Below are 15,771 nucleotides of genomic sequence, written 5' to 3' on the forward strand. Positions count from 1 at the left end.
CTGAGCTGATGCAACTAGCTCACCCAGGTCTTTCTGCACTGCCCGCAGTTCCAAGGCCCATAGCCCTGGGCCAGGCAGTGACTCTTAGGAAGTGACTGCAGAGGAACCAAGGATTCCTGTTGCAGGAAGGTGCTCCTGGCTAGAAGAATCCACTCCAAGAGTTGTACTTTAACTTTCTTGAAAGACAGAGGAGAGAGGGGGGAGGGTCCTGCATGCTGTTCCCAGAAACTGGGCCTCAGGTCAAGAAGTAGGAGGTACACGCTTTACCAAGCAGTCAGCCGCTCAGAATTCATCTGAGGATGATTTTTTTTTTTTTTTTCTTTTTGGTGTGCGAGCCTCTCACTGTTGTGACCTCTCCCATTGTGGAGCACAGGCTCCGGACGCGCAGGCTCAGTGGCCATGGCTCACGGGCCCAGCCACTCCGCGGCATGTGGGATCTTCCCGGACTGGGGCATGAACCCGTGTCCCCTGCATCGGCAGGCGGACTCTCAACCACTGCGCTACCAGGAAAGCCCTGAGGATGACTTTTAAAGATTTGCTTCCCAGGCAACCCCCAGCATCCTTCTTCCCTTTTTGTGAGTTGTGTTGTGTTAGTCAGTCTTGGTGACATTGGAAGTTCCTGAGAAGATATTTCTTTCTCGTACATATCCTTTGATCTAGGTTTCCTGGAACTTTTTATTCTCTAGATATCTTGAAGTGATCTTGCCACTACACCTTTGTTTAAAAAGTGAATTCTGCTTAAATGTTGGGTAAAATAGCTTGTTATGTTGGCAGTGGAAGTCCTTTTCAGTCTGGTTAATACATGTTTGTTTTGTACCAATAATATGCTGTACACTCTATTCTTTGGTGTCTTTTTTAGGAAATAATTTTGGTGAGACAGTATGTATCTAAAGAACCCCTGTACTCCCTGGAAAGGAACAAGAGTTTACTGAATTGTCTCTCACTTATTTTTTTCCTTAACTTTTAAAGTTTTGTGTTTGTATATCAGAGACTGAAAACATACAAACATATGTACAGTGTAAAGAACAACTAGCAAGTGGATATTCCTGTAACCACCGTCCAAGGCAAGAGATAGCTATCGGCGGCCCCACGTCTCTCACCCCTGATTGTATCTAGACTTTTGTGATAGTCATCTCCTTGCTTTTCTTGATAGCTTTACCACCTATGTATACACCTTAAAAATGTTCTTTAGTTTTGCCTGCTTTTAAACTTTACATACATAGGATCAAACTGTGTATGTTCTCGCCATCCAAGTTGGCGCATGTCGTTGGTGGTTCTCACTGCTTTATAGTATGTTTCCTTTGGTTCACCCATTCTTCTGTTGGTGGACTTTTGGGTGGTTTCCAGTTTGGGGCTATTATGCATGGTTTCGATTTTAAAGTCAGCACATAAGGGGAAATTGTTCATCCTTTAGCCATACTGGCCTTCTCCTGGGTCTTCAAATACACCAAGCACGCGCTGTCTCAGAGTCCTCCCTGCCGAGAATGTTCTTTCTCCACTTACCTGTCTGGGAAACTCCCTCACTTGATTCAGGTCTCTGCTCAAAGTCATTTTATCAGAAAATTCTTCCCTGACCATCCTCTTTAAAACAGTACTCTTCGCCCTCGCTCTGTCCCTTAGTCACCGTGTATTCCTTCAGAGCCCAGATCACCACCAGACGTAAACATAGGTGCTTACTGTCTGCTTCCTCTGGAAGATTCTTAAGCCCCACCTTCATGAATTTAAGCAGCTCAAACATGTTAAGAACTTGTCTGGAGAGTCGATTCCAGCCTCATTTCTACCATTCAGAGCCCTGTGAAGTTGGGAAATTGCAGTTCATTCATTCAGCAAATTGAGCATCTACTAAGCGCCAGGTCCTATTCTAAGTACTCCAGATGCATCACTGAGCAAAAGAGATACAGATCCTGTCTTCAGGGGGCTTTTATTGTAGTGTGTGTGTGTGTGTGTGTGTGTGTGTGTGTGTGTGTGTGTGTGTGTGTGTGCGCGTGGCGGGGGGTGGGGGTGGCACAGTAAGCAGTAAACATAATAAGTAAATTAGAGGATAAATAAGTCCAGTTGTCCCTCAGTATCTGCAGGGGATTCATCCCCCCCACCTCCCCCAACCCAGGGATACAGAACTCATGGAAGTGGAGTTAGAGCAGGGGCAGGGGAGCATGCTTGCTATTTTAAATAGGTTGGTCTGTGTAGGCCTCATCGAGGAGGGGATGTTTAAAAAGCGATTTGAAGGAGGGGAGGGAGTGAGGCATATGGACTTCTGGGGGAAAATATTACAGGTAGAAGAAGCAGCCAGTGCAGGGGCCCCGAAACGGCAGTGTGACTGGTGGGTTCAGGGAACAGCGAAGAGGCCAGAGTGGCTGGTGTGTCACGAGGGGATTACAGACCATTGTATGACCTTGGCTTATATTCTAAGTCAAATGGGAGTCACTGGAGGGTTTTGAGGAAGGGGGTGACATGATCTGATTTACATATTAAAAGGATCCCTTTGTGTTAAGAACTGCGAATTGGTGGAGGCAATGGTAGAAAGAGGTAGATCAGTGAAAAAAAATTGCAGGAATTCTTTTGCAAGACACAGGTGCCTTGGCTTGGGAAGGGGTAGTGGTAGAGGTGGGTATTTGTTTCATGTATTGTTAATAGGATTTTCTGTTGGATCAGATGTTGGGGATGAGAGAACCAAGGATGACTTGAAGGATTTTTGGCCTGAGCTATCAGAAGGGTGAATTTCCCAACATCTGGGTGGGGAGGCTGCTGGTGGGGAGGTTTGGTGGGAAGGTCAGGGGCTTGGTCCACCATGTTGAGCTTGAGCTGTCTACTAGCCATCCATATGGAGACGGGAAGAAGCCAGGAAGATGCAGGAGTCTGGGACTTGGGGGCGAGGTCTGAACTGGGGCTACAGGTATGGGTTTGAGAATCTTCCTCGAGAGGATGGTATTTAAAACCATGAGACTGGTGTGACATGACCGGGAGTGAATATAAACAGGGAAGAGACCGAGGGCTGAGTCTAATCTTCCTGAGCCCCCAGCATTTCCTCAGCTGGGAGACATAAAAATCATGTTTCCGCTTCCTACTTCACAGACTTCTTGTCGGGACCATCTTCAAGGCTTTAAAGCACTTAAAGCAATGAATGAAAGGCGTGATCACACGGTGCTCTGTTTCAGCCTTGGGCTGAGAAGGCATGAAGGGTGGGAACATGTCAGGGAGAGGGGCCAGAAAAGTACCCAGAGTTTTTCTTCCTGTACTTTGAGAAGGTTGATGCCCCTGGTGTTGAAGGAAGTCATGATGAGCCTTGGTAGTTAAACAATGAGAAAAGCTCCAGAATCTATGGACCGATGTTTAGACTTGGAATTAAATAATGTTTAGACATTGAATTAACTTGGTCAGAGTATCTGTCCTGGAAGCAGTGAAGGAAGGAAGGAAAGAACAAGGGAGGGAGGGAGGGAGGAAGGAAGGGAGGAGAAGAAGGAAGGGAGGAAAGGAGGGAGAGAGGAGGCAGAGAATAGAGGAGGGAGGGAGGGAGTAAAAGAAGGAGAGGGTAGGGCTTCCCTGGTGGCGCAGTGGTTGAGAGTCCACCTGCCGATGCAGGGGACACGGGTTCGTGCCCCGGTCCGGGAAGATCCCACATGCCGCGGAGCAGCTGGGCCCATGAGCCATGGCTGCTGAGCCTGTGTGTCCAGAGCCTGTGCTCCGCAACGGGAGAGGCCGCAACAGTGAGAGGCCTGTGTACCGCAAAAAAAAAAAAAAAAAGGAAAAAAGGAGAGGGTAAGGACCTTCGCTTCTCCTGCCCCTTCACCAGGAAGTCACCACAGAAGGAGGAAGGGAAAATTCTGGAAGCCAGGGGCAAAGAGGCAGGCCAGTTCCTAGTAGGGAATCAGACAGGAGGCCTTAGGTAGTCAAGGGGGTCGCACTAAACAGCCTTTTGGGGTCTGTTTCTTGAGACCTTTGTTTGCTGTTTACTGGAGATGTTCTCTTTTCACTATCAGAGCTTCAGTCTTGGACCAGTGAGGGCTGACGCCCAGCCTGTCTGTGGGGAGAGCAGTAAAGTCACTGGAACCACTGGCCTCAGCAGCCGGCCTGTGAGTGCGTGTTTTGTGGGGCTTTCCAGAAGCTCTCATACACGGTCCTTTGCTGGTAGTGAGGACTCACGGGAAACCCTTGTGAGCAGCTGTAATGCTGAGTGGCACTTAGCATGCAGTCCCCGGGCACGGAGTCCAGTGTTTGTAAGCCTGGAGTCTCCTTTTAGCCCTCGATGGTATTGAAAGAAAAGATTCCCAAGTGATTTGGTCCAGCGCCCTAGGTGGGATTGGGGGTGGAACCTGAGACTTTGCTTATCCCACCTTTTGGGAGTAAAAGCAGCCTCTGCTTTGCTTGTGTGTAACTTCAGAGCCACTTCTCAAATGCCCGAGGTTAATAAAATATTTATCATCAGCAGATGGTGGCCGGGGGCAAAACGGCCACTCTCGCTTTGCTCAGAACCTTTTAGAGGTCATTATATGGGGGAGGGAGGGAAAGTGATGCTCCGATTCAGTGCCCTCTTCCCCCGTCTCTGTCCTCCCGGGGCTTCGGGCTCAGACCCCAGGGCCTTTGCATGGAGCTTTCTTTACACAGGTCCCACAGTCCTTCACAGTTTCAGGAGCACAGAGGTTCCCAAGCTGCTTCGTTAGTTGTTTACTTTAGGCCTTTCTTTGCTCTTGTCTCTTCTTCATCCTAAAGGTTCAAAATAGAGACACACATGTAGAGAACAAATGTATGGACACCAAGGGGGGAAAGCGGGGTGGGGGGGGGCAGTGGTGGTAGTGGGATGAATTGGGAGATTGGGATTGACATATATACACCAATATGTATAAAATAGATAACTAGTAAGAACCTGCTGTATAAAAATAAATAAATAAAATCAAATTAAAAAAAAAAGAAAAAAAAACCCAACAAAGTGGATGCTGCCTTGACTGGATGGTGGAGCAGGACGAAAGGAATGGGGACCAGGGATCCCAGGAACCAGGCTGGTCTGACAGGTCCTTCCCTCATTCACTTTCACCTTGACCAGTGTTTTGGTGAAATTATTAATGATTTATTTAGCAGTGAACCCCACCATGTCTGTGCCCCCAAAGAAACCTGACTTGTTACTCTAACGGATGAGAAGAAGGTGGTGGGAGCGAGGTCCAGGTGAGGTAGGCAGCCAAGCGGAGTCGGGGCTGCACTGCAGAGGACAGCAGCCTAGACCCCAAGCTTGAGAGCATCACCCTGGGTGAGAGTCATTGCTCACCCAGGGGCAGAAGCCCTTGGTTCTCTTCCCTGTTTTATATCGTCCCTGGGGGTGGGCGGATTAGTGACTAGGCAGAGTCTGAGGCTCACGGGACTTCAGGGGAGCACTGCCCCTAATTAGGGGGAGCTGGGGAGGCACTACCTGTCTGGAGACATCCACACAGGCCCGACGCTGACCTGCCTACAGCAATTGTAAGTTAAGGATGAGAGGCTACTGTTTGACACTGGCTGGAGTCACACGTGTATGGGAGTGGTGGGGGGAGAAGAGAGAAAAAGAGAAGACAGAGAGATTGATTGATTGATTGATTGGTTGGTTTGTTGTGAGACGGTAGGAGCAACTGACCAGGGAGGCGGCTGTCTTCTCAAAGCATGAAAAGAAACTGTGGGTTATCAAGCAGATAGGGACCAAGATAGCTTATTCTTGGTCAAATGTTGTCTATGGCTGATTATTCAGGTGGGTACCGGCCAACGTCTAAACCTCCTGGTCTAGGGAAGTTTTACTGAGCTATGTCTGGGGTTTCCTTTAGCACGTTGGGATCACAGCTCAGTTTGTTCCATTTAAGTATTGGATACTTAATACTTTTAAAGCAGCTACTCTGTGCCCACCCCCGCCAGGTGATGTGAGATGTGAAAGAAATACTGGGTGCAATCCTTGCCCTAGAGGAACGTATCAACTTGATGAAGAGACAAGACTCATACAAATGAAACAAACTTAGGGAAAAATAAAATACCAGTTTGGGAACGCACTCGAGGTTTAGGACCCAGGAGGGATGTCTCAGAGCCAGTGGCTGCAGCTCCTGGTGAAAGCTGTGTCCCCGGGGTCTGGATGCCTTGAGGAGAAGCCCCAGGGGAATTCACCAAGCCCATGCGTTTGTGGGTGTGTCCCCGTCACAGCACTTGGATTCAGTCTCATGACCGTGGCTGCTTGGAGAAGCCCCATCGAAGACCTCGTGCTGCGGGGGCGGGGGCTGTCCACTGGCTGCCTGCCTCGGGAGAAGTCAAACGACTCGTTAGGCTTGTCCCTGCCTGCAAAGCGGGGTAGCATTATCCATCCGTCTGACCTCAGATGGTTGTACAACAGGAGGGATGGAGCGTGGAGGCCCGTGGGTAGCGCACCATGTGGTTTATCACTGGCTGCAAAATCTATTTAGGCAAAAAGAAGTTGGAGTTAATACTCTTCACGCTCTGACACTGCAGTGCTGCCTGCTCTTGGGAATTCCTCTTTGTCCCAGTGTTCTCTCTCTCTCTGGGCTCCCCTGGTCTCTCCAGTCTGCTTTCCACCCCTGCTCCTTTCGTCACTCCCTGCTTGTTCCCAGACGCTTCCTCTGATCCCCTGGCTTCTGCAGTGATGGAGATGCACAAGCATTTCTCCCAAGTCTCCATCTCCCGCCCTGTCCTCACTCCTAAGCCCAGATCCTGATCGCGGTCTGCGCGTCCTGCAGGCGTGCAGGTCGGCCTTGGCTTCCTCCGAGCCGTCTCAGGTAAAGGCATCGCCCTCACACGGTCAGCAGTGACTCCTCTCCTTCCACCTCTGTGCTGCGCGTCACCAGTCACCAGGGCGGCCACGTCTGAGAGTCTCTGATGCTGCTGGAACCCATCCTCTCACAGCTATTCCCCCCTCTCGTTCTCGAGCCCACACCCTCCTTCACTCTCACCCCAACCAGTATTTCGAAACGTTTAGAATTAAACCTGTACTTATTTATCAATAGAACTCCACCTTTCCTATGCCCCAAATAAATCTTCCTTGTAACTCTAACAAATGAGGTTTAAACAGAGCGGCTTCCTTCTCTCTCTGCCCGGGCAGCCCTGCCCATCTCCTGTCCCACTCCTCCCCAGCAGTGGTCCTGAGGCCCCCTGACACTAGGAACTCAAAGAACATGGCAGGAAAGCCACACCTACCCTCTTGTGACAGTTGATTGTGATAGCCTCCTAAGCTATCTCTCTGTTCCTTCTCTGTCCAGGGTTGTTTCTGTAAAACCCAGACCCGACAAGGCCCAAAACCACCTTGATAACTGGTCACCATTCACAGAACAAAGGCTGAACTCCAGCAGATCCTCAGTCTGACCCCAAATCACCTTTTCTTCCCTCCCTCTGGGCCTGTGTGGTTGGGCCTGCGTGAACACTTGGAATTCCCCAGCCCTGCAGGCACCTTAGGCCTCCATACACTGCTGGTGGTGTTCCCTCTGCCAGGAACACCTTTCCCCATGCTTCTCTTCCTGAGGAAAGACTGTGTACTCCTTAGGTCTGGGTTAGATGTCGTCGCCTCCACGAAACCTTTCTCGAACTTCCTTCTCATCAAACATAATGTGTCACTCCTTCCCTGTTCCTACAATTTCCTGTTTGCACTTAAAAAGAAAAAAATACTTACCTCCTTGCATTATAGTCACACCAGCAGCAGGGACAATGTGCTCTTTATTTTCGAGTCTGCAGAGCACCCAGCCCGGCACCAGTATACACTTGTTGAATAAACAAACAACTGAATGAATGAATGAATGAGTTTGACAAGCTCGTTAAAGCCCATGTGGGCACCAAGGCCTCATTCACCTCCTCTTTCACTGGCTTATCATTCTTAAGAGGAGCAGGTCTCTCTGTACTTCAGCCTTTGTGGTGCCAGGTGGCTAAGGGAAAAGCCGGCAGTTCTGAGAACACGGTGGCTGAGCTGTGTCTGGTTCCCTGTAAGTCACTCTTTCTCCATAACTCTGATCACTGCCCAGTCTCAGACCCTCCACTTCTGAACCTCAGCTAGAGGGATTTAAAAAGCGCTTTCCAGCATCCATTTAGGTAGCTGGCCTCCTGCCGGCCTTGGTTCCAAGATCCCATCCCCTCTTTTCCCCAGTTTTCACAAGTGGGCCGTGGTTGGCTCTCTCAAGCCTGACCTGTACCCCATCACTCAAGCGCTGGAGCCCTTCCCTTGATGGGAGGGTTCCTGTGCTGAGCCCCAATTTCGTGACCAGGACTTTGCTTTCCGTGGCAAGATCTCCTTAGTGCCAACTTCTGAGTATTTCATGTTTGTTTAAACCTTAACATTTACCTTCAGTCCAGCTGTCAGTTACTCTCATCTCTCCTTCCCAGGTGCTGTCTGCTTATCTGGTGTCCACTGTCTGTCCTCATTTGCTCTTCACTCATGTCACACCTGCAGATGTGTTTGCCACCCCTTGGCCGTGGGGCATCCTAGCTCTGCCTCAGACGAGGGCATCACTCACCACACAGGTGAAAAGCCAGAGGGTTCCTACCCTCTCCTGCTCCCAGATAAGGCACTTTTCTGCAGCTGGACGCTGTCATTCTGATCTTGATACCGATCCTATCTCACCCGAGTTACCTCAGCTGCATCTTAATGAATCCCCCAAGTCCACTCTTCACCCCTCTGTAGCATTCTCCACACTTAAGCCAGAAAGATCTTTCAAGATGTAATACTATTCATGTCACATCACAGTCCTGCTTAAAACCCTTCCGCATCTTACCTCGTTCTTAGGAATAGAGACCACATTTCTGAAGAACGTTAGAAAACACGGCCTACAAAGCCAGGGCTATCTGGCCCCAACGGCCTCCTCAGCTTCTTTTTCACTCACTAGCCAACATCCTCCTTCTTCTCATGCATACATCCTGCTTCCTCCCACCCCAGGGCCTTTGAACATGCCATTTCCTTTGTTTGGAACTCTGTTCTTGTCTTTCAGCTTAAAGCTCAAGCACCCCTTTTCCACAGTGCCTACCTGTTGCTACCCTCGCTAGCTCTCACAGCTCCCTGAACTCCTCCTTTATAGAACTTATCACAGTTTTTAATTATATAGTCACGTGATCATTCATTACTGTGTTTCCCTCTAGTGAGGTCCAAGGATAGGGACCATGTCCGTGTTGCTCACAATTTTATTGAGCCCTGTGATTAACATGGGGTCAGTGCCTCATGCATGTTATTAGATGACGGGGATAACACCTGCATGATCCTACCTGACCAGTCCCACGAAGTTTACCAGGTCTGCGTATAAGCATGTCCTAGGGATGATGCTCTGCCACTCAGCTCCTCATAAGCCCGAGCATGGATACTGCCTCATAGAGGGTAAACCGTGAGACAAATATACAACATGGGGCTCCTGAAATCCTTACGCAACATCCCATATTGTTTATTGAAAGTATTTGGATGTGCATATTTATTACTTAGTTTTCTTGTTGTAGGGAATTTGACAGATACTCCATACCATTGCACTCTACATTAACTGCATTTCCTTGAATTCAGAGCCAGTAAAAAGTTCATCTCTTCATGTTAATTGTTTTCTTCTTTTAATCATGAGAATTCTATTCCCCATTGGATTTCTTTTTTTCTTTTTTTTTTTTTCTTAGCTGCTGGGGTACTCTGTGCTAAATTTCATGCTTAACATAGTAAAATTACCTCTGCCCAGGTATCCTGTTGTATCTGTCCTCTGTTGTTTTTATTATTTATTTATTTATTTTTGGCTGCTTTGGGTCTTCATTGCTGTGCGTGGGCTTTCTCTAGTTGCGGCGAGCGGGGGCTACTCTTCATTGCGGTACATGGGCTTCTCACTGTGGTGGCTTCTCTTGTTGCGGAGCATGAGCTCTAGGCGCGTAGGCTTCAGGAGTTGTGGCACACGGGCTTAGTTACTCCACGGCATGTGGGATCTTCCTGGACCAGGGCTTGAACCTGTGTCCCCTGCATTGGCAGGCGGATTCTCAACCACTATGCCACCAGGGAAGTCCCTCTGTTGTTTTTAAAGTGATTTCTTTGTTGTTCTATTGTGTTATACTTAATTATTAAAGACAATTCAGATTCTTTTGTTAGGAATATATATATGTTATGTTATATACATTTTTATTTATATTATGTATTAGCTACATATGATGTATATATCATATTTAATATATATTACAAAGCCCTTATACCCCCTCTTTTATCCCATAGCGATAATCCATATTCTTCCTTCGGAGCCACGCTGGCGAGGGATGATGAAAAGAATCTGTGGAGTGTGCCTCACGATGTGTCCCACACAGAGGCAGACGATGACAGGATCCTCTACAATTTGATCGTTGTTCGTAATCAACAGGCCAAAGATTCAGAGGTAAGCACCTTCTGAGATCTTGCTGTGTACAGGTGATAATGTCCAGTGAAAAACAGCAGTAACGGAGAAGACCAGCTTAGAATAGAGAAAAGAATGAAGGATGAGATGTGTGAAATGTAGGGCAGGTCTTTTAGCAGCATCTAGTTGCTAATTTTAGCTGGTCTTGGTACACCTGTTTAATACACAGATAAGACTGATTTCTAATTGTTACTTTAATGATACAAATTACAGCAGTAGGGAAACAGCAAGGCAGTGCTGTTCAGATCATGAAAATACTTTATGGTCTTAATGGATTAACCAGTCCATCTCTAATCTTTCCAACTGTTTAGCAAGCCACCATTAAAGATTCAGACTGAAGGTTGAGAGGTACTTTGCATCATCACTACTTCTGAATTAATGGGGCCTGAATTGTTTTTTTTTCTGTTTGTATCTTCTTAAATTGTGCTTATGGATCAAACAGCGTATCTGCCATATTTGAGGTGATTTTTGTGATAAGGCTTGAAACCACTCTCAATGGACTTTTAATCAGTCATTGATATGAGAACACCAGAATACTGAAAAGGAGACAACTTCATAAATGAAGAGAAAACAGCAAAAGGGATGATATTTTATTTTCTCCTTTATTCCAAACGTAGTATTATAGTACTGTCATAATACAATATAATATTATGTGTATCGTTTTCCAAGTAATACAACCTAAGTTTTCTAACTTCTGTGTTCATCTGTTAGTTCTGAGTAGATGCCTATATTAGATATGACTTTATGTTTTCCTTTGTATCATATAGTAATTGAAAAGAACAGAGACATTTAAAATCTCAGGCTTAGGCTATGAAGAAAAGCACCAGAGTGTGTATGTATGGGAGCAGGGTTATTGCGGGGGAATTGTTAACTGTTTTTCCCCCGAAAACATGCGTTAGCAGGAGCTGATAACTTTAGAAGAGTCATGTGTCCCGGTCCTTTTATTCTGGTGTGACTTGGGATGCCTTTGGGGGGTTGGAGGTGGGCTGAGAGGCGGGAATGACAGTTGCCTCTGATTTTTGAGGCCTGTGGGAAGAGTAGGCTGAAGAGTCCCACAGTGGCTTTGATGAGCATCCTTTCTTGGGTGTGGAGTGCTAGTAGGGACAACTCCTGCTAGATATCCATCACAGCGCTTAACTCAGAAGCATAGCATATTAGTGGCCATGCACTGCGCTACCCCTGGCTTCCCCCCTGCTATCCCCTCCTCCACTGGTAACATTTAAAGGACATCATAAAGGCTGCTCAAGCCAGGAATAGCCATCCTGGCTGCCCTTCCTGAGCATATGGACAGGAATTCTTGCATGACCTTGTTTTCCCTTTAATGGGAAGCGCTAATCCTTACCCTGCTGTATTGGGCTGACCAGTTAGGGTTTCTGCTGGTGAGAATGGAACTAGTTCTTCTCTTTTCTTCCTTTTCTTTCTCCACTCTGTGCAAAGCTGTGACAGCAATAGGGAAGTGATATACATATATATAGCACACGTTTCTCTGTCTCCGCAGGGCCTCAGGCCAGATGTGAAAGGGGCTTGAAGGGTGTTTGCCCTGAGCCTGGCAGCTGTCTCTGGAGGAGCTCCTGTCTCTCTGCCCTGTTTGGCTTTACTTTTGAAAACGCAGTAGAGGAGGAGGCAACGTGAGCTGCAAAGCGCTCTAAATAAGCATGGCTTCCAAAACAGCCACCGTGTCATTTCTGTGCTCCTCTTGGACCTGTGTGAAGGGCCTTCCAGAAGGTTTTTTCTTTTTCTTTTTTTTTTCTTATTAGCTGAAATTCAATCCTCTATTATTCTGGTACAGAAGAAATGTCTTTTCTCCTATATTTTCCTCAATATGTTGGAAAAAACCTCTCCTTGATTTGAATACAAGTACACCACTACTTTGTCATCTAGGCTAGTTAATGTTGTGTAACATGTATATATACAGCACCTCACATTCATATTTAATGGAGTAGTGTACAATGAGTGAGATCCAGATGTAGAAATGTTCTGTACGTAGTTTGACTGGCAAACTTCTCAGCGGCACGGATCATGTCTCTGTCTTACACTTTACCTCTACTTTAAATGGCTACAGGTCCCATTTTGGGGAACTTTTTATAACAGTGATTCTCAAACTTGAGCGTATATAAGAATTACTTTGAAAATAAGTTTCCTGGACCCCATCCCCAGAGATTTTTTTTTTGGAATTTTATTTTATTTTTTTGTACAGCAGGTTCTTATTAGCTATCTATTTTATACATATTAGTGTATATATGTCAATCCCAATCTCCCAATTCATCCCGCCCCGAAGGCTTTTTCTTCTCCTTGCCTAAGAAATGAAGTCAAGTTGAACTCTAGAGGAACTCTGCAACCAGGACAGGCCGTCAGGTCAATAACATGAAGATGTGATGATGATGATATTACATGAAGTGATGTGAAATGTCACTGTTCATGGTGCTTCCTTTTTTTTTCAGGTGTAAAAAAAAAAAACATATACATACACAAGGTATATATAAAATATATATTTTAAGGTATGTTTGTATACATACATACATAATATATATACATGGTTAAAAAATGTTTCTTATATTTTCTTCCAAAAATTTGAAATGCATATAAAAGCATATATTAATATATCTATTCATTTTCCCACAGACTGGATCATACATTACATATCATTCTGTACCCTGCTCTTTTTCCACTTAATAATATATTTTGGACATATTTTCACTTCAACATGTGTAGATTTACCTTAGTGGTTTTGGGGGCTCTGTTGTATTCTCTTTCATGAATTCACTATCATTTATTCAGCCAGTCCCTATTCATATTTAGGTTGATTCAGGTTTTTTGCTATTAGGAGCAGAAGCAATGCTACAGTGGGTATCCATATATACTTGTATGCCCTGCCATTATTTTTTCAGGAGTAGAATTGCTGGATCAAAGAGTATGTGTGGGGCTTCCCTGGTGGCGCAGTGGTTGGGGGTCCTTCTGCCGATGCAGGGGACGCGGGTTCGTGCCCCAGTCCGGGAGGATCCCACATGCCGCAGAGCGGCTGGGCCCGTGAGTCATGGCTGCTGAGCGTGCGCGTCCGGAGCCTGTGCCCCGCAACGGGAGAGGCCACAACAGTGAGAGGACCGCGTACTGGAAAAAAAAAAAAAAAAAAAAAAAAAGAGTATGTGTGTATTTAAAATGTTGGAATTGTCACAGTGCTTCGTTCTTGGGGGAACCTAGGAAAAACACTTCAGGGTGCAAAACTCACTAGCATTGGGAGTTCATCCAGTGTTTAAGAGAAGCAGCTGCTAAGCTCCAGATAGCTGTTTGCCACGCTGAGGATGGAATTGCCAGAACTTTGGATTTTTAAGAGAAGCTAAAAATCCAAACTTACATATAAAATGTCCAGATTTTTAAATGATAGCTCACATTAAAAAAGTGTGTCAGCTGAACAAAATACGTTTATGGGCTACTGATATATAAGGAACATTTACAGTAAGGACTACTACTACTTAATATTATTGTTATTTTGTTCAGTATGATTGAAAAATGAACTCATCATTGATTTAAAAGGTAGAAGGGGGAAGCTGGGGTTGTTTTAAGTTTGAACATTCATATAGCTTATTTTCTTTTTCATGCAGGGTAAAATTGGTACAAATTTTAATAAAACGGAGGAATTTAGTTTTGAGGGAAAAACAAATTCCACCTACTAAGGAACAAGAAACCCTAGATATTTTTGCAGATACAATTTAGAAGCTCAAGCAAGGCATTAAGGAAAACTGAACATTATGTTTTTTCTTGAGTAGCAATAGCATGAAAGACCCAGGAACGTCCATATTTGGAATTCTATGAAAAATGAAGAGTAATTTCAAAACAGTGTGTGCACCGCCTACATTCCCTTTCTGAATCTGGAGCTGGTGGAGGAAGGGCTGCAAATATAGTTAAAGCTACATTCGCTGTGTTGTCCCAAATTGGAAAAAAAATCAGAAAAGAAGACATATAGGAGAGCAAATAATGAAGCAAAGGCATGAACTTAAAATTACTTGCAGTGTCAGAAAATAAAACAATAACATTATTTAATTCTAATATAATCCACTTTTATTTACACAAGCCTTCAAAAGCTTGAAGACTGTCAGCAGAATAACTGATGCATTTACAGATCTCCAAGTAGTGAAAAAATTTTGCTCTCGTCTTTGACTTTGTAAAATACTTTATGTTTAAGAAATAGTAAACATTGGGCTTCCCTGGTGGCGCAGTGGTTGAGAGTCCGTCCGCCTGCCGATGCAGGGGACGCGGGTATGTGCCCCGGTCCGGGAAGATCCCACATGCCGCGGAGCGGCTGGGCCCGTGAGCCATGGCCGCTGAGCCTGCGTGTCCGGAGCCTGTGCTCCGCAACGGGAGAGGCCACAACAGTGAGAGGCCTGCGTACCGAAGAAATAGTAAGCAACCTCAAAATCATGTCACTACATCATTATCCTTATGTTCATTTTCATCAATGTAGCTGTACTTCATATAACACTCTGTTCTAGGGAGCTTAATAATGGTTAATGAAATATCACTGTACCTTATTTACTTATTTTGTATAAATAATTCTAATCACACTGAACGATCTTGTCCTCCAAGATAATAGTGAAAACAGTGACAAGCACTGTTCAACCACTTGACATAGATTAATTAAGTCCTCTACAGAACAACTGTGAGGTGGGTGCCGTTATTATTTCTATTTGAAGCAACTTGTCCAAGGTCACACAGTTGAAGGTATGGAGTCAGGATTTGAATCTGGGCTTTATGAATCCAGAGACAAAATATATAATAAGCACCACGATTGAAATTGTTAGAGGGGACTAGATATTGTCTGTGATCCCATGTAGCTTTCAAAATGCACGAACAGAATCTGTCCAAAGCCTATTTCTGTGACTTTTTGAAACCAATGATATGAAAGGGACTCTCACATCAGTGGAATAAGAACTATGTTTGGTTTGGGGATCGTGATTGCAGTTCAGGAAGTGGTCCCAGTCATAATACACTTTTCCCAAATTATGCATTTACACAGTGAGTACAGCTGGTTAAGACTGCAACCCAGGGTTTCAGTTTTTTTTTTTTTTTAGCTGTACGTGGGCCTCTCACTGTTGTGGCCTCTCCCGTTGTGGAGCACAGGCTCTGGACGCGCAGGCTCAGCGGCCATGGCTCACGGGCCCAGCCGCTCCGCGGCATGTGGGATCTTCCCGGACCAGGGCACGAACCCACGTCCCCTGCATCGGTAGGTGGACTCCCAACCACTGCGCCACCAGGGAAGCCCCATCCCTTCGTCTCTTTGTTCAGTGTTCTCTGACGTGTTATTTGGTGCCCCTTCTGAAGGTTCAGTAATAGTTCTTTTGGGAGTTCGTGCATGGCTTCAAGATTTTTACTCTGTTAAAGAAGGCTTTTACATTTTTGATTAAGAATGTAAGTACTGGGCTTCCCTGGTGGC

General features: G+C 45.8%; 1 protein-coding gene across 2 annotated transcripts in view; it reads left to right on the forward strand.

Annotated features, from left to right (window-relative positions):
- MREG (melanoregulin) overlaps positions 1 to 15,771 on the forward strand; it is a 63,610-nt gene that overhangs the window by 11,151 nt on the left and 36,688 nt on the right. For both annotated transcript variants that reach the window (XR_003005703.1, XM_024763311.1), the window contains exon 2: positions 10,169 to 10,325. Coding sequence is in view for 1 of the 2 variants with exons in the window: in XM_024763311.1 (XP_024619079.1) it covers positions 10,169 to 10,325 (157 nt within the window). In the remaining variant the exon portion in view is untranslated. The remainder of the gene's footprint in view (positions 1 to 10,168; positions 10,326 to 15,771) is intronic.

Source organism: Neophocaena asiaeorientalis, unplaced genomic scaffold, assembly GCF_003031525.2.
Source record: "Neophocaena asiaeorientalis asiaeorientalis breed wild unplaced genomic scaffold, Neophocaena_asiaeorientalis_V1.1 scaffold86, whole genome shotgun sequence".
Classification (NCBI taxonomy): Eukaryota; Metazoa; Chordata; class Mammalia; order Artiodactyla; family Phocoenidae; genus Neophocaena; species Neophocaena asiaeorientalis.